Source organism: Oncorhynchus tshawytscha, linkage group LG01, assembly GCF_018296145.1.
Source record: "Oncorhynchus tshawytscha isolate Ot180627B linkage group LG01, Otsh_v2.0, whole genome shotgun sequence".
Classification (NCBI taxonomy): Eukaryota; Metazoa; Chordata; class Actinopteri; order Salmoniformes; family Salmonidae; genus Oncorhynchus; species Oncorhynchus tshawytscha.
Window position 1 is genome coordinate 51,925,783 of NC_056429.1, and position 23,273 is coordinate 51,949,055.

Sequence of the window (23,273 nt, forward strand, 5' to 3'; positions counted from 1 at the left end):
GGATGGGGGGGGGGCAGGATGTGAGGGAGTGTGAAGGCTGGTTTACAGTCCGTCTATCGGCATGTCTGTAAACAACACCAAAAAAAACATCCGTTTTAAAAAGGTGTAGACCTTACAGTGAAATGCTTACTTACAAGCCAAGGTCTATGCAAATAGTCTGGGTAGCCATTTGGTTAGCTGTTCAGGAGTCTTATGGCTTGGAGGTAGCTGTTAAGAAGCCTTTTGGATCTAGACTTGGTGCTCCGGTATCGCTTTCCGTGCGTTAGAAGAGAGAACAGTCTATGACTAGGGTGGCTGGAGTGTTTGGCAATTTTTTGGGCCTTCCTCTGACACAGCCTGGTATAGAGGTCCTGGATGGCAGGAAGTTTGGCCCCAGTGATGTATTGGGCCGTACGTACTACCTTCTGTAGTGCCTTACGGTTGGAGGCCGAACACTTGCCATACCAGGTGGTGATGCAACCAGTCAGGATGCTCTCGATGGTGCAGCTGTAGAACTTCTGACTACCGCTGATCTGATCTCAAACTTCCAGTGGGGCTTGGTGTGTGGGAGGTTGGTGCTTGGTGATGAAGAGTTCCTCCAAGCCTTATTAAGCAGAGCTTACTGGGAGCATATGGAGACATCTGTTTCATAATGACTTTCACTTCTCCCTGACTGACTACACATGCAGACTCTCACACTTGCACACATATTCATGCGACATGTTCATGCCACCCCCCCCCCCACACACACACCCACCCACACAGACAGACAGACCGAGACAGACACTTGAGTGGGAGTGGTGCTCGGTTCCCCTTCCCCTGTTCCTTTCCACTGCATTAGCTCTGTAATAACCAGTCTCCCTTCACTCCTCATCAGGCTGATGTTTCACTCATTATTCCACTTCAACATACATCACTCACAAGTGTTATTTGAGATAATCACTGTAATGTCAGTTCAACCTGTGGCTGTGGAGAAGAGACAGAAGTAATTAAACTAAATCCTAATATCCTGGGAGCATTAGGGTTAAAGACCAGGGAGGTCTAGTGAAATATCAAAGAGCCTGAATGAACTACAGCACCTAGAAGGTTTCTCTACAAGGATGAACACATCTAAAAGGTGTGGAGATATACAGTGAGGTCTGAAATTATTGACACCCTTGATAAAGATGAAAAACAATTGTTGAACAAGTAATATTTTTTTTCTCTCAAAAAGGTAGGGGTCAAAATGATTGACACCCCTGTTTTCAATACCTCACTGTGAGGATAATGGCACTGAGCCTTTTCAAAAATATTTGATAAGTTGGAGAACAGAATCCTTCCATATCTGTGATATCCTTCGTTTGCAATTATGGACTTCCCTCTTCATTTCAAACCACAAGGTTTGCAATGGGTTTCATGTCCGTAGACTGAGATGGCCATTGCTAAATGTTGATTTTATGTTCAATTAACCATTTCTTTATGGATGTTGATGTGTGGCTTGGGGTTCTTGTCTAGCTGGAAGATCCACTTGCGGTCAAGTTTAAGCCTACTGGCAGAGAAAACAGATTTTTGGCTAAAATATCCAGGTACTGGGTAAAGCTCATGATGCAGAAGAATAATGTTGAAAAAAAACGAGTTAAAATACTGTACATTGAAATCATACATTAAAAGCATCTTCATAAAAATGTCTTCAGCATGGATTTAAATAGAGCCACTGACTCTGTAAGCCTGATCTCCTCTGATCGCCATGCCAGAGGATCTCAGGCTGTGTCCTGGCTCGTAGGGAGATAAAATATCAGAGATATAGGATGGGGATAAACCAAGCCTAGTCTTAAATGTGATTAATACTTTTGTTAAATCTAGTCTAAAAGTGACTGGTAGCCAGTGTAAAGAAGCTAAAATAGGTGCCTGTTAAATGTCGAGTTGCAGCATTTGGGACAAACTGTAGATGACGGAGACATGCATTTAAAGAGGAAATAAAAGCATGTATACCTTTTTCCAGATCAGGGACTGAAGAAAAAGTTTTGACTTTAGCTATAATTCTTAGATGACAAAAGGCATAGTGAATTGGTGCTGGGAACGATACTGAACCACCCATGCCACATCGATATGATCTGAACCAGTCGAGGGCAACTCCTGAGATTCCCACCCACCTCTCCAGCCGGTCAACGAGTATATAATGATCAATAGTATCAAACGCGGCACTGAGATCCAAAATAATTAGAATAGAGAATTCGCCGGCATCCTCAGCCAACAGAAGGTCATTACTGACTTTTAATAAAGCAGTTTCCATTGTGTTGAGTGAGTGGAAGCCCGATTGGAATTTTTCCAAATAAGGTGTTCATACTCAAATAAGCCAACGTTGAAAACGTCTAAAATCTTGGATAAATAAAGCAAGTTGAGAGAGGTCTATATTTGCTCAGTAAAGAGGGGTGAAGATTGAGCTTTTTAAGAAGAGGTTTGATCAGAGCAATTTTAAAGCAGGCTGGAAAGGAGCCATTTACAATTGATAGTATGTTGGGGCCAACAGTAGGCATAACCTCTTTTTGTAGTCTAGTAGAGTATGGAAAGCCGTTTAACATACAGGTATATTCATTGTATTATTTCTATTAATAATTTCAATTTTTTTACAACAATAATGTTATTTTCGATATCAATGACACATTTTCATATCAAAGCATCTATTGATATGACAAATTGAATGTTAATTATCGATATCAATAGTAAGAACTTTTTACATAAATAATTCCCCATAGGATTCAATAGAGAAACAGATATCAAAAGTATAATTTTTTTAATATCAGTAATTGCCGAATACTGCACATCTTAGCATATATTTAGCATTATAAAGACTTAAACAAATCAGCTTCTAGTGCCTTGAATGTCAATGAAGAGGAGGGTACCGAGAGATAGTCATCCCATTTTGTTGCCTTAAAATCTAAAAATGGATTACATTCGATTTGTTTCATACTTAACCTACTGTCTTAGGTTTCAGTCAGCATGAAAATATCAATGTATTTGGAAATAACAAATTGCATGTGAACAACTTATTTAGAGATCTTACATTGAATGAACCGATCTTGACATGTTATTTAGGGGAGTTAGAGGAACATAAATTAGGTTACTTAAATTAACTACACTACGGGACATAATGTGCTTTCCATGTCCTCTTTTGCTAATTATGACAGGGAGGATTGGAGCACTACCAGACCAAGACCGTCAGTGTCTAAAACAGTTAGCAGTTGCTGGAAATAGGGTGAATCCCATCTCTTTTAAAGATTGCTGGTTGCTCCGAGCAGCAAGTTAAAATTGTTGCAAAAGGAGACCTTCTTTTAGGTACCCGTTCAGGGCAATGAGGCGGCTGAAACATTCAGAACCCCTATCATGGTCCAAACAAACTATCATGGTCCAAACACACCAAGAAAGTTGTGAAGAGGGCACGACCATTTGGCATGGGTCCCCAGATCCTCAAAAAGTTTTACAGCTGCACCATCAAGAGCATCCTGACTGGTTGCATCACCGCCTGGTATGGCAACTGCTCTGCATCTGACCATAAGGTGCTACAGAGGATAGTGTGTACGGCCCAGTACATCACTGTTGCCACACTTCCTGCCATCCAGGACCTATGTACTAGACGGTGTCAGAGGAAGGACCAAAATAATTGTCAAAGACTCCAGCCACACAAGTCATAGACTGCTCTCTACCGGGAGGAAGAGCAGTTCCGTCTTGTCGAGGTTGAGCTTGAGGTGGTGGGCCGACATCCAAGTTGAGATATCTGCCAGGCACAGAGAGATGCATGTTGCCACCTGGGTGTCAGAACGGGGGGAGGAGCAGTTATAGGAGAGACCATGTGAGTATATGACTGAGCCGAGTGACTTGGTGTATAGAGAGAAGAGGGCCTAGAACCGAGCCGTGGTGGACACCAGTAGTGAGAGTACATGGTGCAGACACAGATCCTCTCCATGTCACCTGGTAGGAGCTGCCAGCCATGTGGGATACAATTAAAAAATGTGCAGAGCCTGGTGGTTCACGGTGTCAAAGGCAGCTAGATAGATCTAGGAGGATAAGAACAGAGAGAGCTTGCTCAAGACAGCATGCTCAAGTGTTTTGGAAAGAAAAGAAAGTGATACAAGTACTCAGTTTGTCAGATGAGTCGAGTGTTGGTTTCTTGAGGGGAGCATGCCATTTTGAGGTCAGAGGGGTCGCAGCCAGTGGTCAGGGATGAGTTGGAGGGAAGTGAGGAATGGGAGGTCTCCAGAGATGGTCTGGAGAAGGGAGGAGGTGGTCGAGCGGGCAGGATGTCGGGCAGCCAGACCTCACTAGTTGCCGGATGTCATCTGGAGAGAGAGGGGAGAAAGAGGTCAAGGCGTAGGGTTGTTCTGTGTGAATGACACCAGTGGACACAATAGGCTGAATGAATGAGTAGCGGATGTTGTCAACCTTTTCAAAGTGGCTGACAAAGTCGTTCACAGAGAGGGAGGAGGGAGGGGGAGGAGGAGGACTGGAAAGGGGACAGTGCGAGTCATAGGATGCAGAAGGGAGGAGAGTAGGGTCGATGAGGCAGAATCAGGAGACAGCAGGGAGAAGGATTTAGCAGAAGGGAAATATGATATCATAGAAGAGGAGAGAGTAGTAGGAGAGAGGGTGAAGATTGCAATGGAGCATGACCATCTGGGTAGGGGCTGAGTGATTAGGGTTGGAGGAAAGGGAGACAGAAAACAACTCCGCAGAACAGTCTTTGTTTTGGCAATGGTCTTAGTTTTGCATCAAAACTGACACGACTGCCGCTTACAGCTGCTGGCCGAGAAACCAGGAGAGACTGAAGAACTAACACAAATTGATAATTGCCCAGCAGAGGTTGAGAGCACACCTCCCTGTACTAATTGTTGATTGCCTTATTGAGGTGAAACCACTCCCCCTCCAATACAGCCACTGACTACCAAAACAAGTCACAAATTGCTCTGCCCCTTGATCCTGGTTGATATGTCAACAACTATCTGCAGTTATGAGCGGTCAACAGTTCACACACCAAGTAGGACACTGGGAAGACAAGCAGCACTTAAAGTAGATTTCTCTAGCTAGCAAAAAGACAGTACTACAACACAACAGATAAAGACCAACAAATATTATAGTTGGACCAGGTTTTCATCAGGAATCTCTCTGTACTGATCCGTTCACCTTTCCATCGATCCTGGCTAGTCTCCCAGTCCCGGCCTCTGAAAAACATCCCCACAGCATGATACTACCAGCACCATGCTTCACTGTAGGGATGGTGCCAGGTTTCCTCCAGACGCGACGCTTGACATTCAGGCCAAAGAGTTGTTTCTCATGGTCTGAGAGTCCTTTAGGTACCTTTTGGCAAACTCCAAGCGGGCTGTCATGTGCCTTTTACTGAGGAGTGGCTTCTGTCTGGCCACTCTACTATAGGCCTGATTGGTGGAGTGCTGCAGAGATGGTTGTCCTTCTGGAAGGTTCTCCCTTCTCCACAGAGGAACTCTGGAGCTCTGTCAGTGTGACCATCGGGTTCTTGGTCACTTCCCTGACCAAGGCCTTTCTCCCCCGATTGCTCAGTTTGTACGCGCGGCCAGTTCTAGGAAGCATCTTGGTGGTTCCAAATGTCTTCCATTTAAGAATAAAGCCACTGGAAGCCACTGTGTTATTGGAGACCTTCAATGCTGCAGACATTTTTTTGTACCCTTCCCCAGATCTGTGCCTCGGCACAATCGTGTCTCGGAGCTCTACAGACAAATTCTTCGACCTCATGTCTTGGTTTTTGCTCTGACATGCGCTGTCAACGGTGGGACCTTATATAGACAGGTGTGTGCCTTCCCAAATTATGTTCAATCAATTCAATTTACTACAGTTAGACTCCAATCAAGTTGTAGAAACATTTCAAGGAGGATCAATGGAAACAGGATGCATCTGAGCGTAATTTCGAGTCTCATAGCAAATGGTCTGAATACTTATGCAAATATATATGTAATACACATTGTCATTATGGGGTGCTGTGTGTAGATTGATGAGGATATTTAAAAAATATATATATATATTTTAGAATAAGGCTGTTGTCACGTTCTGACCTTTATTTCCTTTGTTTTGTATTTATTTAGTATGGTCAGGGCGTGAGTTGGGTGGGCAGTCTATGTTTGTTTTTCTAGGTTTTGGGTATTTCTATGTTTCGGCCTAGTATGGTTCTCAATCAGAGGTGTCATTAGTTGTTTCTGATTGAGAATCATACTTAGGTAGCCTGGGTTTCACTGTGTGTTTGTGGGTGATTGTTCCTGTCTCTGTGTTTGCACCAGATAGGACTGTTTAGGTTTTTGCACATTTATTGTTTTGTTAGTTATTTCATGTCTAGTTCCTTTATTAAAGACCATGAATAACCACCACGCTGCATTTTGGTCCGCTTCTCCTTCACCACAGGAAAACCCTTACAGCTGTAATGTAGCAAAATGTTGAAAAAGGGAACGGGTCTGAATAATTTCCGTATGCACTGTAGAACGACAGTTGTGTATTAAAAGCTTCATTCTAGTGGCCTACTGTTAACCAGTGGTGCCATGTTTGTGCAAGTGTACCTTTTTTTGGGGTATCTGAGTTGTGTTTCCATCTCAAAGTCTTCATCTTCCTCAACTTAACCCATGTAATCAAAATCTTTACTGATGATGTGCAGAAATTCTCTTGCATGTTGTAATCTGAATACTGGAAGGTTGTTGACAACATAGGCTAAGTCAAAAATGTATGTCCTGTGTTCTACAACTACCTCAATTAGTTCAGTACTAAATCCAGTACAGGCTGCCTTGATGGTGTAAAGATGTGCTGTGTCCTTAAGCAAATGGCTAATTTACTCCTCTAAGATGTTCCTGATCAAAGTTTTGTCTGCAGTTCCCCTCTCCATTCAAAGATGACAAAACTCTGATTTTGTACTGTGAGAGGGTCTTGCCATGCTACATTCCAATCTGTTGGATTTCAGCCTTATGTTCCTGGTCTCTGTCAACCTACACTCTTGGAAAAAAAGGTGCTAAATAGAACCATATAGGGTTCTTCGGTTGGTCCCCATATGGGAAGCCTTTTAGGTGCTAGGTAGAACCATTTGCAAAGGGTTCCACCTAGAACCCTATATGTAGAGTTCCTCAGAACCCATTGTACATGTTTATACAGTTGAAGTCAGAAGTTTACATACACCTCAGTCAAATATATTTAAACTTTTTCACAATTCCTGACATTTAATCCTAGTAAACATTCCCTGTGTCAGTTAGGATCACCACTTTATTTTAAGAATGTGAAATGTCAGAATAATAGTAAAGAGAATGATTCATTTCAGCTTTTATTTCTTTCATCACATTCCCAGTGGGTCAGAAGTTTACATACACTCAATTAGTATTTGGTAGCATTGCCTTTAAATTGTTTAACTTGGTTCAAATGTTTCTGGTAGCCTTCCACAAGCATCCCACAATAAGTTGGGTGAATTTTGGCCCATTCCTCCTGACAGAGCTGGTGTAACTGTCATGTTCGTTGTAAGGAGGAGTCCAAGGTACAGCGTGGTATTAGTACATTCTTCTTTATTTAAGAATGAACACTGAACAAACAAACAAAATAACAAAACGAACTGTGAAGCTAATATGAGTAGTGCAGACAGGCAACTAAACATAGAACAATGACCCACAAACACAAAAGGGAAAATGGCCACCTAAATATAATCCCCAATAAAACAATTTTTTGGGTGGGGCACACGAGGAGATGAGCTGAGTCAGGTTGGAGACCTGAGCCTCCAATTATTGAGGCTGCCTCTCGGGCTTCCGTGCTAACCATGTCCCCTCGTATCATCGCCGTTCCTCCTGCGCTATCTCCCCCTGCTCCCATGGCAGGCGATCCTTTCCTGACAATATTTCCTCCCACGTCCAGGATCCTTTACCGTCCAAAATCTCGTACAATGTCCATGGTGTCTGCTCCTCCAAAACACGCTGCTTGGTCCTTTATGGTGGGTTCTTCTGTCACGTTCGTTGTAAGGAGGAGACCAAGGTGCTGCGTGGTATGCGTACATTCTTCTTCATTTAAGAATGAACACTGAACAAACAAACAAAACAACAAAACGAACTGTGACGGTAATATGAGTAGTGCAGACCGGCAACTAAAAATAGAACAAGAACCCACAAACATAAAAGGGAAAATGGCCACCTAAATACAATCCCTAATCAGAGGCAATGATAAACAGCTGCCTCTGATTGGGAACCATATCAGGCCACCATAGACATATAAATACATAGACCTACAAAACCTCTAGACATACAAAAACTAGCATACCCAACCTTCTCACACCCTGACCTAACCAAAATATAAAGAAAACAGAGATATTAAAGGTCAGAGAATGACAGTAACTGAGTCAGGTTTGTAGACCTTGCTCACACACACGTTTTCAGTTTTGCCCACAGATTTTCTATAGGATTGAGGTCAGGGCTTTGTGATGGCCACTCCAATACCTTGAATTAGTTTTTCGCATTTTGCCACAACTTTGGAAGTATGCTTGAGGTCATTATCCATTTGAAAGGCCCATTTGTGACCAAGCTTTGACTTCCTGACTGATGTCTTGAGATGTTGCTTCAATATATCCACATTTTACTCCCTCATGAAGCCATCTATTTTGTAAAGTGCACCAGTCCCTCCTGCAGAAAATCACCCCTACAACATGATGCTGCCACCCCCGTGCTTCACAGTTGGGATGGTGTTCTTCGGCTTGCAAGACTCCCCCTTTGTCCTCCAAACATAACAATGGTCATTATGGCTAAACAATTCTATTTTTGATTCATCAGACCAGAGGACATTTCTCCAAAAAGTACTATATTTGTCCCCATGTGCAGTTGCAAACCGTAGTCTGGCTTTTTTTTATGGAGGTTTTGGAGCAGTGGCTTCTTCCTTGCTGAGCGGCCATTCAGGTTATGTCGATATAGGACTCGTTTTATTGTGGATATAGATACTTTTGTACCTGTTTCCTCCAGCATCTTCACAAGGTCATTTGCTGTTGTTCTGGGATTGATTTGCACTTTTTGCACCAAAGTACGTTCATCTCTAGGAGACAGAACGCGTCTCCTTCCTGAACAGTATGACGGCTGCATGGTACCGTGGTGTTTATACTTGCGTACTATTGTTTGTACAGATGAACGTGGTACCTTCAGGCATTTGGAAATTTCTCCCAAGGAGGAACCACAATTGTGGAGGTCTATAACTTTGTTTCTGAGGTCTTTGCTGATTTCTTTTGATTTTTCTATGCTGTCAAGCAAAGAGGCACTGATTTTGAAGGTAGGTCTTGAAATACATTCACAGGTACACCTCCAATTGACTCAAATGATGTCAATTAGCCGATCAGAAGCTTCTAAAGCCATGACATCATTTTCTGGAATTTTCCAAGCTGTTTAAAGGCACAGTCAACTTAGTGTATGTAAACTTCTGACCCACTGGAATTGTGATACAGTGAATTGTGAAATCATCTGTCTGTAACCAATTGTTGGAAAAATTATTTGTGTCATGCACAAAGTAGATGTCCTAACCGACTTCCAAAACTATAGTTTGTTAATAAGAAATTTGTGGAGTGGTTGAAAATTAGTTTTAATGACTCCAACCTAAGTGTATGTAAACTTCCGACTTCAACTGTACCCAGAATCCTATATGAAGGGTTCTGCCTAGAACCATATGTTAAAGGTTCTACCGAGAACCGTTTTATCTTTGGAGAGTTCTTCCTAGAAACATCAATGAATGATTCTAACAGCCTTAGTAGCCTTTAAAATAAAAAACTTTTATAACAATAAATATAAAATACTCAACGTGGCCAAAAGTATGCTACTTGAACATCATGGGAATTAATTTGGAGTTGGTCACCTTTGCTTCTATAACAGTCTCCACTCTTATGGGAAGGCTTTCCACTAGATATTGGAACATTGTTGCTGGGCTTGCTTCCAGTCATCCACAAGATAATTAGTGATGTTGGGCTATTAGTCCTGGCTTAGGCCTCAGCGTTCAAATTCATCCCAAAGGTGTTAGATGACGTTGAGGTCATGGAAATGTGCAGGCCAGTCAAGTTCTTCCACACCGATCCGATCTTGACAAACCATTTTTATATGGACCCTCACTTTGTACACCCGGCGCATTGTCATGCTGAAACAGGAAAGGGCCATCCCCTACAATGACATTCTAGAATCATCTAGAATGTCATTTTATGCTGTAGAGTTAAGATTTCCCTTCACTGGAACTAAGGGCCTAGCCCAAACCATGAAAAACAGCCCCATACCATTATTCCTCCTCCAAAAAACGTTACTGTTGGAACAATGCATTGGGGCAGGTTGCTTCTCCAAGCATCCCCCAAACCCAGATTGTCGGACTGCCAGATGGTGAAGAGTGAATCATCACTCCAGAGAACATGTTTCCACTGCTCCAGAGTCCAATGGCGGTGAGCTTTACACCACTCCAGCCGACGCTTGGCATTGCGCATGGTGTTCTTAGGCCATGTAAACCTATTTCATGAAGCTCCCGACGAACAGCTCTTGTGCTGATGTTGCTTCCAGAGGCCATTTGGAACTCTGTAGTAAGTGTTGAAACCGAGGACAGGCGATTTTTAATGCGCCCCAGCACTCGGCAAACTCCCATTCTGTGAGCTTGTGTGGCCTACCATTTCACGGCTGAGCCTAGATATTGCCACTTCACAATAACAGCACTTACAGTTGACTGGGACAGCTTGTTGGAAAGGTGGCATCCTTCGACAATGCCACATTGAAAGGTATTGAGCTGTTCAGTAAGGCCATTCTACTGCTAAGGTTTGTCTTTTTTTTACAGGGGTTTATGTGCAAAGCATATACCGTTTTTTTAATCCATCATTTTAGCTAACACTACTCATAACAAAAGTGGACGACTGTGTTCTTGCATGTCCCTCACACAGACCTAGAGGCCCACAACCCAGCATGACATAGAGATATTGTTCTGTTAAATGATAGGAAGTCAGCTGGTTAGGCTTCCTCTTGAATTTGAGGGCTACAGGATAGGAAGTTACAAGACACTTTATGAATATGGGCCCAGGATATGAACTGGCACTGGTTTTATTTGGTGACAAGACAATGTTTACTCACCCTCTTTGGCAATGTATCAGAGTTCTCCCAGCTTTACAAAGCTGTCGTTGAAGGCTGGCCTCCCTTTTGTACTCTCTCTCCTGGTTGAAAGAAAATAAGATCCAACATAAGAGCCTAGATCAGAAAGTGCAATAATAACATACATAGTTATGGATTTACAAAGATAAGTCATCATATTGTCCATTACTGTCCGTAACGCTGAAATGTTAGGTTAGAGCAAGGCATATGGTCAGCTAAAGTTAGCTAGCTAGCTAGATTTGGGAAACAACATCAAGAGGTTGTGTATTGGTTGGACTCTCTGAGTTGTGAATCGTTCTGTTGGGTTGGGACAGAAAATAACCCTACCATGAAAAAATATAATGTCAACAAAGACATATGTCTAATATCTAGGAACTCTACTTACCGGACGTAAAGTGAAACGTGACCCTCAATATCAAATTAACGTCTGAATCCAACTTTTGTCCAAACCGCACTGTATTTCTGCTGTGTAGATAGTGGTAGATTTTGTGGCAGGAAGTCTTGCGTGAAGTGTGTGGTCTAATGGCAGCCCACTGCCTAACTCAACAGGAATAGGGTGCGGTTTGGACAAAAGTTGGATTCAGACGTTTATTTTATAGCGATGGACACATTTCACTTTAAAGCTGGTAAGTAGAGATGCTAGAGATTGGCAAAGCATGGTATAGGTTCTTTCAATCGCATTCATCACCCTACTCTGCCTCTGTCTCCTTTTCTGTGTCTTGAGCTCTATCAAGCAAACCTGCAACAATGTATCAACTGGGTCCAGCCAAAAGTATGTGGACACCCTTTTAAATTAGTGGATACGGCTAGTTCGGATACACCCGTTGCTGACAGGTGTATAAAACTTTCAACGTGGCACCGTCATAGGATGCCACCTTTCCAGCAAGTCAGTTCGTCAAATTTCTGCCCTGTTAACACTTACAGTTGGCCGGGGAAGCTCTGTTATTGTGAAGTGGAATCATCTAGGAGTAACAACGGCTCAGCTGCAAAGTGTTGTATTACAGACTCGGTCAGGGAGAGGTTGAAAATGTCAGTGAAGACACTTGCCAGTTGGTCCATGCATGCTTTGAGTACACGTCCTGGTAATCCGTCTGGCCCTGCGGCTTTGTGAATGTTCACCTGTTGACTTGTTTAATGGTCTTGCTCACATCGGCTACCAAGAGCGTTATCACACAGTCATCCAGAACAGCTGGTGCTCTCATGTATGCTTCAGTATTGCTTGCCTCAAAACCAGCATAAAAGTAATTTAGCTCGTCTGGTAGGCTCGCTTCAAAGGGCAGCTCGCGGCTGGTTTCCCTTTGTAGTCCGTAATAGTTTTCAAGACCTGCCACATCCGACGAGCATCAGAGCTGGTGTAGTAGGATTCAATCTTAATCAGGTATTGACTCTTTGCTGTTTGATGGTTCATCTGAGGGCATAGCAGGATGTCTTATAAGTGTCCAGATTGGTGTCCCGCTCCTTGAAAGCGGGAGCTCTAGCCTTTAGCTCGATGTGGATGTTGCTTGTAATCCATGGCTTTTGGTTGGGATATGTATGTAAGGTCACTGTGGGGACGACGTTGTCGATGTACTTATTGATGAAGCCGATGACTGAGGTGGTCTACTCCTCAATTCAATTGGATGAATCCCGGAACATATTCCAGTCTGTGCTAGCAAAATAGCTTAGCATCCACGTCATCTGACCACTTCCGTATTGAGCGAGTCACTGGTACTTCCTGCTTTAGTTTTTGCTTGTAAGCAGGAATCAGGAGGACAGAATTATGGTCAGATTTGCCAAATGAAGGGCAGGGGAGAGCATTGTTTGCATCTCTGTGTGTGGAGTAAAGGAGGTCTAGAGTTTGTTTCCTCTATCAGACATCCCCAAATGGGCATTTTATACATTGTGCGCAGGCCAGTTACTATTACGCGTGCTCTGATACACTTACTCAACAATTACAGGACAGAGAAACCAGACACACACTCACATGGTGCTCTCCAAACAAAAGACAACAAAGAAATTGACAAAACTCTCAAATGGTATGAAGTAAACTAAAACTTGTTTCTCACAACTGTAGCATAGGTGGTGAACACGCAAACAACGTGTCCACTCCAAGAATGGTAAATTACTGTAATAATACAGTGGGGCAAAAAAGTATTTAGTCAGCCACCAATTGTGCAAGTTCTCCCACTTAAAAAGATGAGAGAGGCCTGTAATTTTCATCATAGGTACACTTCAACTATGACAGACAAAATTAGAATTTTTTTCTCCAGAAAATCACATTGTAGGATTTTTAATGAATTTATTTACAAATTATGGTGGAAAATAAATATTTGGTCACCTACAAACAAGCAAGATTTCTGGCTCTCACAAACCTGTAACTTCTTCTTTAAGAGGCTCCTCTGTCCTCCACTCGTTACCTGTATTAATGGCACATGTTTGAACTTGTTATCAGTATAAAAGTCACCTGTCCACAACCTCAAACAGTCACACTCCAAACTCCACTATGGCCAAGACCAAAGAGCTGTCAAAGGACACCAGAAACAAAATTGTAGACCTGCACCAGGCTGGGAAGACTGAATCTGCAATAGGTAAGCAGCTTGGTTTGAAGAAATCAACTGTGGGAGCAATTATTAGGAAATGGAAGACATACAAGACCACTGATAATCTCCCTCGATCTGGGGCTCCACCAAGATCTCACCCTGTGGGGTCAAAATGATCACAAGAACGGTGAGCAAAAATCCCAGAACCACACGGGAGGACCTAGTGAATGACCTGCAGAGAGCTGGGACCAAAGTAACAAAGCCTACCATCAGTAACACACTATGCCGCCAGGGACTCAAATCCTGCAGTGCCAGACGTGTCCCCCTGCTTAAGCCAGTACATGTCCATGGCCGTCTGAAGTTTGCTAGAGAGCATTTGTATGATCCAGAAGAAGATTGGGAGAATGTCATGTGGTCAGATGAAACCAAAATATAAAATTTTTGAACTCAACTCGTCGTGTTTGGAGGACAAAGAATGCTGAGTTGCATCCAAAGAACACCATACCTACTGTGAAGCATGGGGATGGAAACATCATGCTTTGGGGCTGTTTTTCTGCAAAGGGACCAGGACGACTGATCCGTGTAAAGGAAAGAAGGAATGGGGCCATGTATCGTGAGATTTTGAATGAAAACCTCCTTCCATCAGCAAGGGCATTGAAGATGAAACGTGGCTGGGTCTTTCAGCATGACAATGATCCCAAACACATCGCCCGGGCAACGAAGGAGTGGCTTCGTAAGAAGCATTTCAAGGTCCTGGAGTGGCCCAGCCAGTCTCCAGATCTCATTACCATAGAAAATCTTTGGAGGGAGTTGAAAGTCCGTGTTGCCAAGCAACAGCCCCAAAACATCACTGCTCTAGAGGAGATCTGCATGGAGGAATGGGCCAAAATACCAGCAACACTGTGTGAAAACCTTGTGAAGACTTACAGAAAACGTTTGACCTCTGTCATTGCCAACAAAGGGTATGTAACAAAGTATTGAGATGAACTTTTGTTATTGACCAAATACTTATTTTCCACCAACATTTGCAAATAAATTCATTCCAAATCCTACAATGTGATTTTCTGGATTTCTTCCCCTCATTTTGTCTGTCATAGTTGAAGTGTACCTATGATGAAAATTACAGGCCTCTCTCATCTTTTTAAGTAGGAGAACTTGCACAATTGGTGGCTGACTAAATACTTTTTTGCCCCACTGTATATTGATACGTTAACAGAAATTACTGTAACCAAACATTGTAGATTAGAAATTATGGGGATTAGTAGTTCATTTACTACCGGTGATGTATGTAATGGGGAATTTATAAACCCTAACACTCAACAATAATTCAAACAATGAAAGCACACGGATAGGCAGGAAAAAGCGCATTCTGGAAAGAGACGCGCCTAATGCATCTTCACTACACCCCCTTCACCTTCATTTAAAAGTACTCTCAAGACACATTATCTTCACACATAAGAAATACTCTCACGAACGTGGTCAGGTCCAAAGCAGTAGCAATTATGGAAAACCAATGCAAATTCAAAACAAATGCACTTTCACTTATTTAGTCAATTTTATACAATTGTTTGGTGTGCTGAGGCAAGGCCTTGGCACAGGTGCCATACGATACCTGTACTAGTCAACCGATGCCTGTACTAGACAAATAGAGCTAAGATGTCTTTCCTCATAATCAGTGGAAAGCTGCCCCACTCTGTACAGTTGTTCTAGTTCAATTATGGCTAATGCTCCCCCTGCTACAATACTACCAAGCTAGCTCCTCCAGGCAGACCAACAGTGCAGACAGAGTATCCCAGCACAGCAGGTGCCTGCCCTCTCACCCCTCTCAATGAAGGCCTCAATCCTCTTGTTATCTCATGCTGTGAAGGGAGCCCAGTTGTGTATGCGTGGGAATGTGTTGTGTGAGTGTGCATGCATGCGTGTGAACTACCTGTGTGTTTGTGTTTGTATGTGTGTCTGTGCGTGCTTGTTGGTGTGTTTGAGGTCATCCTCTCGTTGCATGTAGTGAACGGGTCAGTGGAGCCTCCTGCCAGGCTGGGCTCAGGTCTTGCCTGCTGACCCGAGGCACCATGTCTGGACAGATCACCCATGGCCCGGCCACACTGTTGGTGACCGCACTGATCTAGCTCACTACTCAACCAGACCAGGAGAGAAAAAGCATGCAAACTTTTCCACATTTTGTTGTGTTACAGCCTTAATTTCAAATGAATTACATTGAGATTTTGTGTCACTGACCTACACACAAAACCCCATAATATCAAAGTGGAATTATGTTATTATACATTTTTACAAATTAATACAAAATGAAAAGCCGAAATGTCTTGAGTGAATAAGTATTCAACCCCTTTGTTATGGCAAGCCTAAATAAGTTCAGGAGTAAAAATGTGCTTAACAAGTTACATAATAAGTTGCATTGACTCAATCTGTGTGCAATAATAGTGTTTAACATGATTTTTCAATGACAATCCCATCTCTGTACCCCACACATACAATTATCTGTAAGGTCCCTCAGCCGAGCAGTGCATTTCAAACACAGATTCAACGAAAAGGACCAGGTAGGTTTTTCAATGCCTTGCAAAGAAGGACATCTATTGGTAAAAAAAGCAAACATTGAATATCACTTTTTAAGCATGGTTTAGTTATTAAGTACACTTTGGATGGTGTATCATTACACCCAGTCACTACAAAGATACAGGCGTCCTTCCTAACTCAGTTGCCGGAAAGGAAGAATACCGCTCAGGGATTTCATTATGAGGCCAATGGTGACTTTAAAACAGTTACTGGGTTTAATGGCTGTGATAGGAGAAACTGAGGTGGATCACAACATTGTAGTTACTCCACCAAACTAACCTAAATGACAGAGTGAAAAGAAGGAAGCTTGTTCAGAATACAAATATTCCAAAACATGAATCCTGTTTGCAATAAGTCATTAAAGTTCAACTGCAAAAAATGTGGCAAAGAAATTAACTGTCACAATCTGATCTGTTTCACCTGTCCTTGTGATTGTCTCCACCCCCCTCCAGGTGTCCCCCTTCTTCCCCAGTATCCCCTGTGCATTTATACCTGTGTTCTATGTTTGTCTGTATCCAGTTCGTCATGTTTGTCAAGGCAACCAGCATTTTTGTTATCAGCTCCTGCTTTTCCCAGTCTCTCTTTTTCTCGCCCTCCTGGTTTTTCTCGCCCTCCTTGACCCTCTCCTGTCCTGACTCTGAGCCCGCCTGCCTGACCACTCTGCCCGCCCCTGACCTGTACCTTTGCCCCACCTCTGGTTTACTGACTCCTGCCTGCCTTGACCTGTCTTTTGCCTGCCCCTGTTGGAATATTAAACTATAGTCAATTCGACATGTCTGCATCTGGGTCTTACCTTGATACCTGATATTAACTTGATGTCCTGGGGAAAATCCAACACCACATTACCGAGTACCACTCTTCATATGTTCAAGCATGGTGGTAGCTGCATCATGTTATGGGTATGCTTGTCATTGGCAAGGAGTAGGGAGTTTTTTGGATAAAAATAAACGGATTCGAACTAAGCACAGGCAAAAAGCTAGACTACACGGTGCTTTCCAACAGACATTGGGAGATGGTCATGTATATTGATTTAGTGTTCAATTAACCATTTCTTTGTAGATTTGGATATGTGCTTGGGGTTATTGTCTTGATGGAAGATCCACTTGTGGCCAAAAACCTGCCTGCCTCTGCCACAGTCAGACTTGAACCCCATTGAAAATCGGTGGTCTGATTTCAAGAGGGCAGTCCATAAGCGCAGACAAAGGATATCCAGGAGCTGGAAAGATGTATGGAGGAATGTTTTAAGATTCCTTTCAGTGTGTTCTCCAATCTCATAAAACATTTTCGAAAAAGTCACAGTGTTTTTATCCTCACAAGGGTAGGGAGCCCAACATTTTGATCCCTATTTTCTTTATTGCTTGTTAAGCAAAATCTCCTTCTCAAATCTCCTTCGCAATTTGATTAGTATAAAATAATATAATTTCCCATTTTTTAGCATGCAATCTTTATCAAGGGTGCCATTAATTATGGACCTGACTGTACATACCTACATTTACCACGAGTCTGTTCTGTATATCAATGCAAAGCAATAGGTATCGAGTAAGGAAGCTTCTCTTCCCTGGAACATGGTGTCCTCTGGGACAGCTCATGCATAAACCCGCCCCCGGCCAAATCCTTCTTCTGAAAATAACAAAAGGGAAAACTCCTGACAGTTGTTCTTTACTTTCGTTTGAACCACCATGTTGTGTCAGAAAGGAAAGAGCACGGCAGGCCCCTGAGGAGCCTTTTGTCAACAAGTGGAAAATGACAGGTTCCTCTCTGGCGCACACCGACCAAAATGTCGCTGTGCGGTCATCCAGTAGAAGTCCTGTGCGCCTGGGCCTACCACGGCGGGAAGACAGAAGGATGGGGGTAAAGAAGGAGAGGGAAAGGAGAGAGGGGGACTGTGTACTCTGATCCCTGTCTGGCTGTCACCACGGGTCAGTGCATCTGATGTTTGAGTGCACACCTGACATATCTCTCTCTCTTTCCACACACTATCGCTCCCTTTGTTTTTCTCTCTGTTCTCTCCCATCCATCTATTTCTCTGACCTCATATCACAATTCCTTTGGGTTTCCCTTTTCATCTTTGTTTCTCATCTTCATATTTCTCACATCCCTCTCCTCTCATTGTGCCTCTCTCTCTCTCTCCCTCTCTCTCTCTCCCATCCACCCATCTTCTCTGTAGGATGTGATGGAGGAGCTGGCTGAAAGTTCTGAGTTCAATGAAAGTAAGGGTCCATGCCTGGCATTCCGTCAAGCAGCCTCAGTCCTGAAGAGTCTGCCGTCAGCAGTGCACTGTCTGGAGGCCATCCAGGGCCTCCCCTGCCTGGGGGAAAACACCAAGGCTGTCATGGAGGTAATATCATCTCCACTGCATACCACATTAACTAAAGAGTAACATTATTGTTTAAATGGATTTTCTAAACTTCAACATTTAATCTTGAGAAATATATATTTTTTTCACTAGGCAAGTCAGTTAAGAACACATTCTTATTTTCAATGACAGCCTAGGAACAGTGGGTTAACTGTTCAAGGGCAGAACGACAGATTTTGTACCTTGTCAGCTCGGGGATTTGAAGTTACAACCTTTTGGTTACTAGTCCAATGCTCTAACCACTAGGCTACACTGCCACCCCGAATATAATCTATATTGTTCTCTGTGAAGTGTTCAGTCTTGATTGTATGAAAATGAACCTTTCTGATTAATTTAATTACTTATGCATCTAATTAATTATGTTAAATGTTTAAATGATCCTATATTCATTTTGGAAAAATAACTGGCGTTTCAGTGTCAAGTAATAATCATAGAGATAAATGGAGGACTCTGGATGGATCTAACTTGTTTTAGTATAGACATTGCCATTGAGGGCTTCCACCATTTAGTGATCAGCGAGTATTGTCTTTTTCAAATTGAGTTGCCTACGTTTTGTAAACCAAAGACTAAGGTAATATAAAGGAGCCAAGACAAAGATTTATACCAGGTCATTGGTCCCAAGATCCAGATTCAGTGATTTGAGACCGTAATAAGTTCAAGACCAAATTTATGTTGTCTCAAGTGGTCTCAAGCTCAAGACCACTACATCAATAGTCCATGGGCCCTTTCTTAATTTGTAAGAAACTCAAGTACAGTACAGTACAGTACAATACAGTACAGTATAGCACATTGTGTTTTGGCCAAATAGATGTCAATGTTTGGGCTCTTGGAAGATTGGAGTCTCCCCGCTGGCTATGCATCTCAGTACTTTAACTTTTTCCTGAAGTGTGCACTTGTCCACTACCCACATGTTGGTCCTCTGTAGCTCAGTTGGTAGAGCATGGCGCATGCCACTTTAAAATGGATGATAGCTTCAACGGTGTTGCACATGCTGTTACAGATGTCATGATGGCACAGATACAAGTTTTTCCACTTAAGTTTTCATGTATTAAAAATAGATGTATTTCAATGCATTTTCAACTCTACTGATTTTGTCACAAAAACTGTTGTGTTAAATAGAAAATGTGTCTACTCTGATCTTGGCACGTTCTCTCTAGCCAATAGCTCGCAGATACAGTGCAGGTAGGCTGTGTGGGTAGGCTAGTCTACATGATGGCATTATTATGGATAAGAGTGAGAATATTTCTGTTGTTGTCAAAAGGCAGTCAAGCATCGATCATCATGTCACCAGAATAAGACCCTCAATATTTATTGGAAAGGAGCATCAAGATCATTGTGCACTTTCACCACCCTGTGAAGTTCATCGTAACTTATTTAATCTTTAGTCTAATATAACTACATGGTTTCCTGAGTCGTAGTGGGGGGACAACACACTATGTCAACGTGTTACTTCGATATGATGGTTATTATATCGTTATTTGCACATAAAGACGCTTCCACCGGCATTTCTCACAATTTTTACCAACACAGATAAGATCCCATCATGTCGAACGAACTGTCGACATTTATAAAATTGTACGGAGACGTCCTGTTTCCATCACAGCTGGCGTGATTTTTTTTCTTCTACGGTACAACTTTACTCACATAAAAACTGTGGATGGAAACGTAGTCACTGTTAAGGAAAAAAAACTACATTAGGACTGTTTCCAACATTAGGGCTGTTTTCCTAAAGAAGTTAAATCCGCCTCGTGTTTTGTTTCCTTGACAGGATAATACTGAGGATCGCGAAACTGGTATGTTTTGTCCCAGCCTTAATGCGAAGCTACAGGACTGTTTCGCTAGCACAGACTGGAATATGTTCTGGGATTCATCCAATAAGTAGTAGTTTACCACATCTGTCACCGGCTTCATTAATAAGTTGTTCCCACAGGGACCGTGCGTACATATCCCAACCAGAAGCCATGGATTACAGGAAACATATGCACTGAGCTAAAGGCTAGAGCTGCCACTTTCAAGGAGCGGGACACAAATCCAGATGCTTATAAGAAATCCCGCTATGACACCCTACGAGCCACGGCAGTGTCAATACAGGACTAAGATCGAATCCGCCTATGCCGGCTCCCTCTCCGTAGCCGATGTGAGTAAGAACTTTAAACAGGTTAACATTCAGACGGATTACCAGGACGTGCACTCAGAGAATGCGCTTACCAGCTGACAAGTGTCTTCACTGACATTTCCAACCTCTCCCTGACCCAGTCTGTAATACCTACATGTTTCAAGCAGACCGCCATAGTCCCTGTGCCCAAGAACGCCTTATGTAACCTGTCTAAATGACTATCGCCCAGTAGCATTCACATCTGTAGCCATGAAATGCTTTGAAAGTCATGGTTCACATCAATACCATTATCCCAGACACCCTGGACCCACTCCATTTCACATACCACCCCAACAGATCCACAGATGACACAATCGCTATTGCACTACACATCCGCAAACACGAACGAATACATCAAAAATATATATCAAAAATAATAACACTATAGACTATGCCTATGTAGCGTTGTATGCTTTTTGAGTACATCTGAGCTGAAAAAAAAGTCAGGCTTTTCCATTAAAATAACCAGTGGTGGAAAAAGTGCTCAAAGCAAAAATACCTTAATAGAAAATAACTCAAGTTAAAGTGAAAGTCACCCAGTAAAATACTACTTGAGTAAAAGTCTAAAAGGTATTTGGTTTTAAATGTACTTTTTATTTATTTAACCTTTACTTAACTAGGCAAGTTTAAGAACCAATTCTTACTTACAATGAAGGCCGACCAAGAGGACTCCTGCGGGTACGGGGGCTGGGATTAAACATTTAAAATAAATCAAATATAAATATAGGACAAAACACACATCACGACAAGAGAGACAACACAACATTACATAAAGAGAGACCTAAGACAACAACATAGCATGGCAGCAACACATGACAACACAGCATGGTAGTATCAAAAGTAAATGGAATTGCTAAAATGTCCTTAAGTATCAAAAGTAAAAGTATAAAGCAAACCAGAAGGAACAATTTGTATTTTATTTTTATTGACTGATAGCCAGGGGTACACTCCAACACTCAGACTTAATTTGCAAATGAAGCATTTGTGTATAGTGAATCTGCCAGATCAGAAGCAGTGGTGATTACCAGGGATGTGTGTGAATTGGGCCATTTTCCTGTCAAAATGTAATGAGTACTTTTGGGTGTCAGGGAAAATGTATGGAGTAAAAAGTACATTATTTTCTTTAGGAATGTTGTGAAGTAAAAGTAAACGTTGCTAAAAATATAAATTGTAAAGTACAGATACCCAAAAAACGACTTAAGTAGTATTTTAAAGTATGTTTACTTAAGTACTTTGCACCACTGAAAACAACTAGAGCCTATCTGCACGTTGTAATCAAAAATGAGTATTATTTCCACCATAATTTGCAATTAAATTCATTAAAAATCCTACAAATGTGATTTTCTGGATTTTTCTTCTCGTTTTGTCTGTCATAGTTGAAGTGTACCTATGATGAATATTACAGGCCTCTCTCATCTTTTTAAGTGGGAGAACTTGCACAATTGGTGGCTGACTAAATACTTTTTTGCCCCACTGTATATGTACATATCTACGTCAATTACCTCATACCCCTACACATCGACTCGATATTCTGCTCCTGAGTGGCACAGTGGGCTAAGGCCCTGCATCTCAATGCTAGAGGTGTCACTACAGACATCCTGGTTTGAGTCCAGGCTGTATCACAACTGGCCATGATTAGAGATTGTAAGTAAGCATTTCACTGTAAGGTTGTTGTATTCGGCGCACGTGACAAATACACTTTGATTTGATTTGAGTCCCATAGGGCGGCGTACAATTGTTCCAGTGTCATCCGGGTTTGGCCGGGGTAAGCAGTCATTGTAAATAAGAATTTGTTCATAACTGACTTATCTAGTTAAATAAAGGCTACATATAGCCAAGTTGTTGTTGGGAAGGATCCATAAGTAAGTGTTTCACTGTTAGTTTACAAAGCATGTGACAAATAACATTTGAATACATTTTAGCTACAATACATACTGTATCTAAACACACACTGAATTAAACATTCAAAAGCATGAAAGCTTATGAAGTCTACCCTGAGATTATAGGATTAAGTCGTCTTTAGAGAGCTCAAGCTCATGCAGAAAACATTGTTGCTAACGCCAGCTAAGTTACTTACATGGACAATGGAAATCAGTCATTTGATTCTAGGTGTAGCTAACTAGTTAGTTAACCAAATATCCAACAATAATGAAGCCAGCTAGCAGCTTGAAATGATGAAGTGGTTTAAGTCCCCAGCCTTATTCAAATAGTCATTTTAATGATTAAGTATCCTGGTTATTGTGTGCAGCTAGCCATTCATCTAGCCATGCTAGCAAGCCAGTCAAATTTCCAATGTCCAAAACCAGCTAGCTAGCCACATCTCGGTTGTCAGCTAGTTAGCCATCAAGTGAGAATGTGACGTATCAGTTACTGTTGATGTCTGAAATCTCATCTAGCCAGTTACATAAAGCTAAAGAAAAGACCATGTCCTTGGGTGCTCCTGGAATTAAATAATAACCAGCTAGGAGACAGTCAGTGAGTGGCTAGCCAGCCAGTAAATACTATTAAAGTAACGTTAGCTAATCCATCTGCCATGGTTGGCCAGCCAGGCTGTTAGCATTCCTCGATCAATGTTATTCCAAGCG

The 23,273-nt window shown here is 42.2% G+C and overlaps 1 protein-coding gene across 1 annotated transcript in view; it reads left to right on the forward strand.

Moving 5' to 3' along the window:
- Nucleotides 1-23,273, forward strand: part of LOC112252990 (DNA nucleotidylexotransferase) — a 128,676-nt gene that overhangs the window by 14,772 nt on the left and 90,631 nt on the right. The window contains exon 4 of the mRNA XM_042323032.1: nucleotides 18,345-18,515. Coding sequence (XP_042178966.1) covers nucleotides 18,345-18,515 — 171 coding nt within the window. The remainder of the gene's footprint in view (nucleotides 1-18,344; nucleotides 18,516-23,273) is intronic.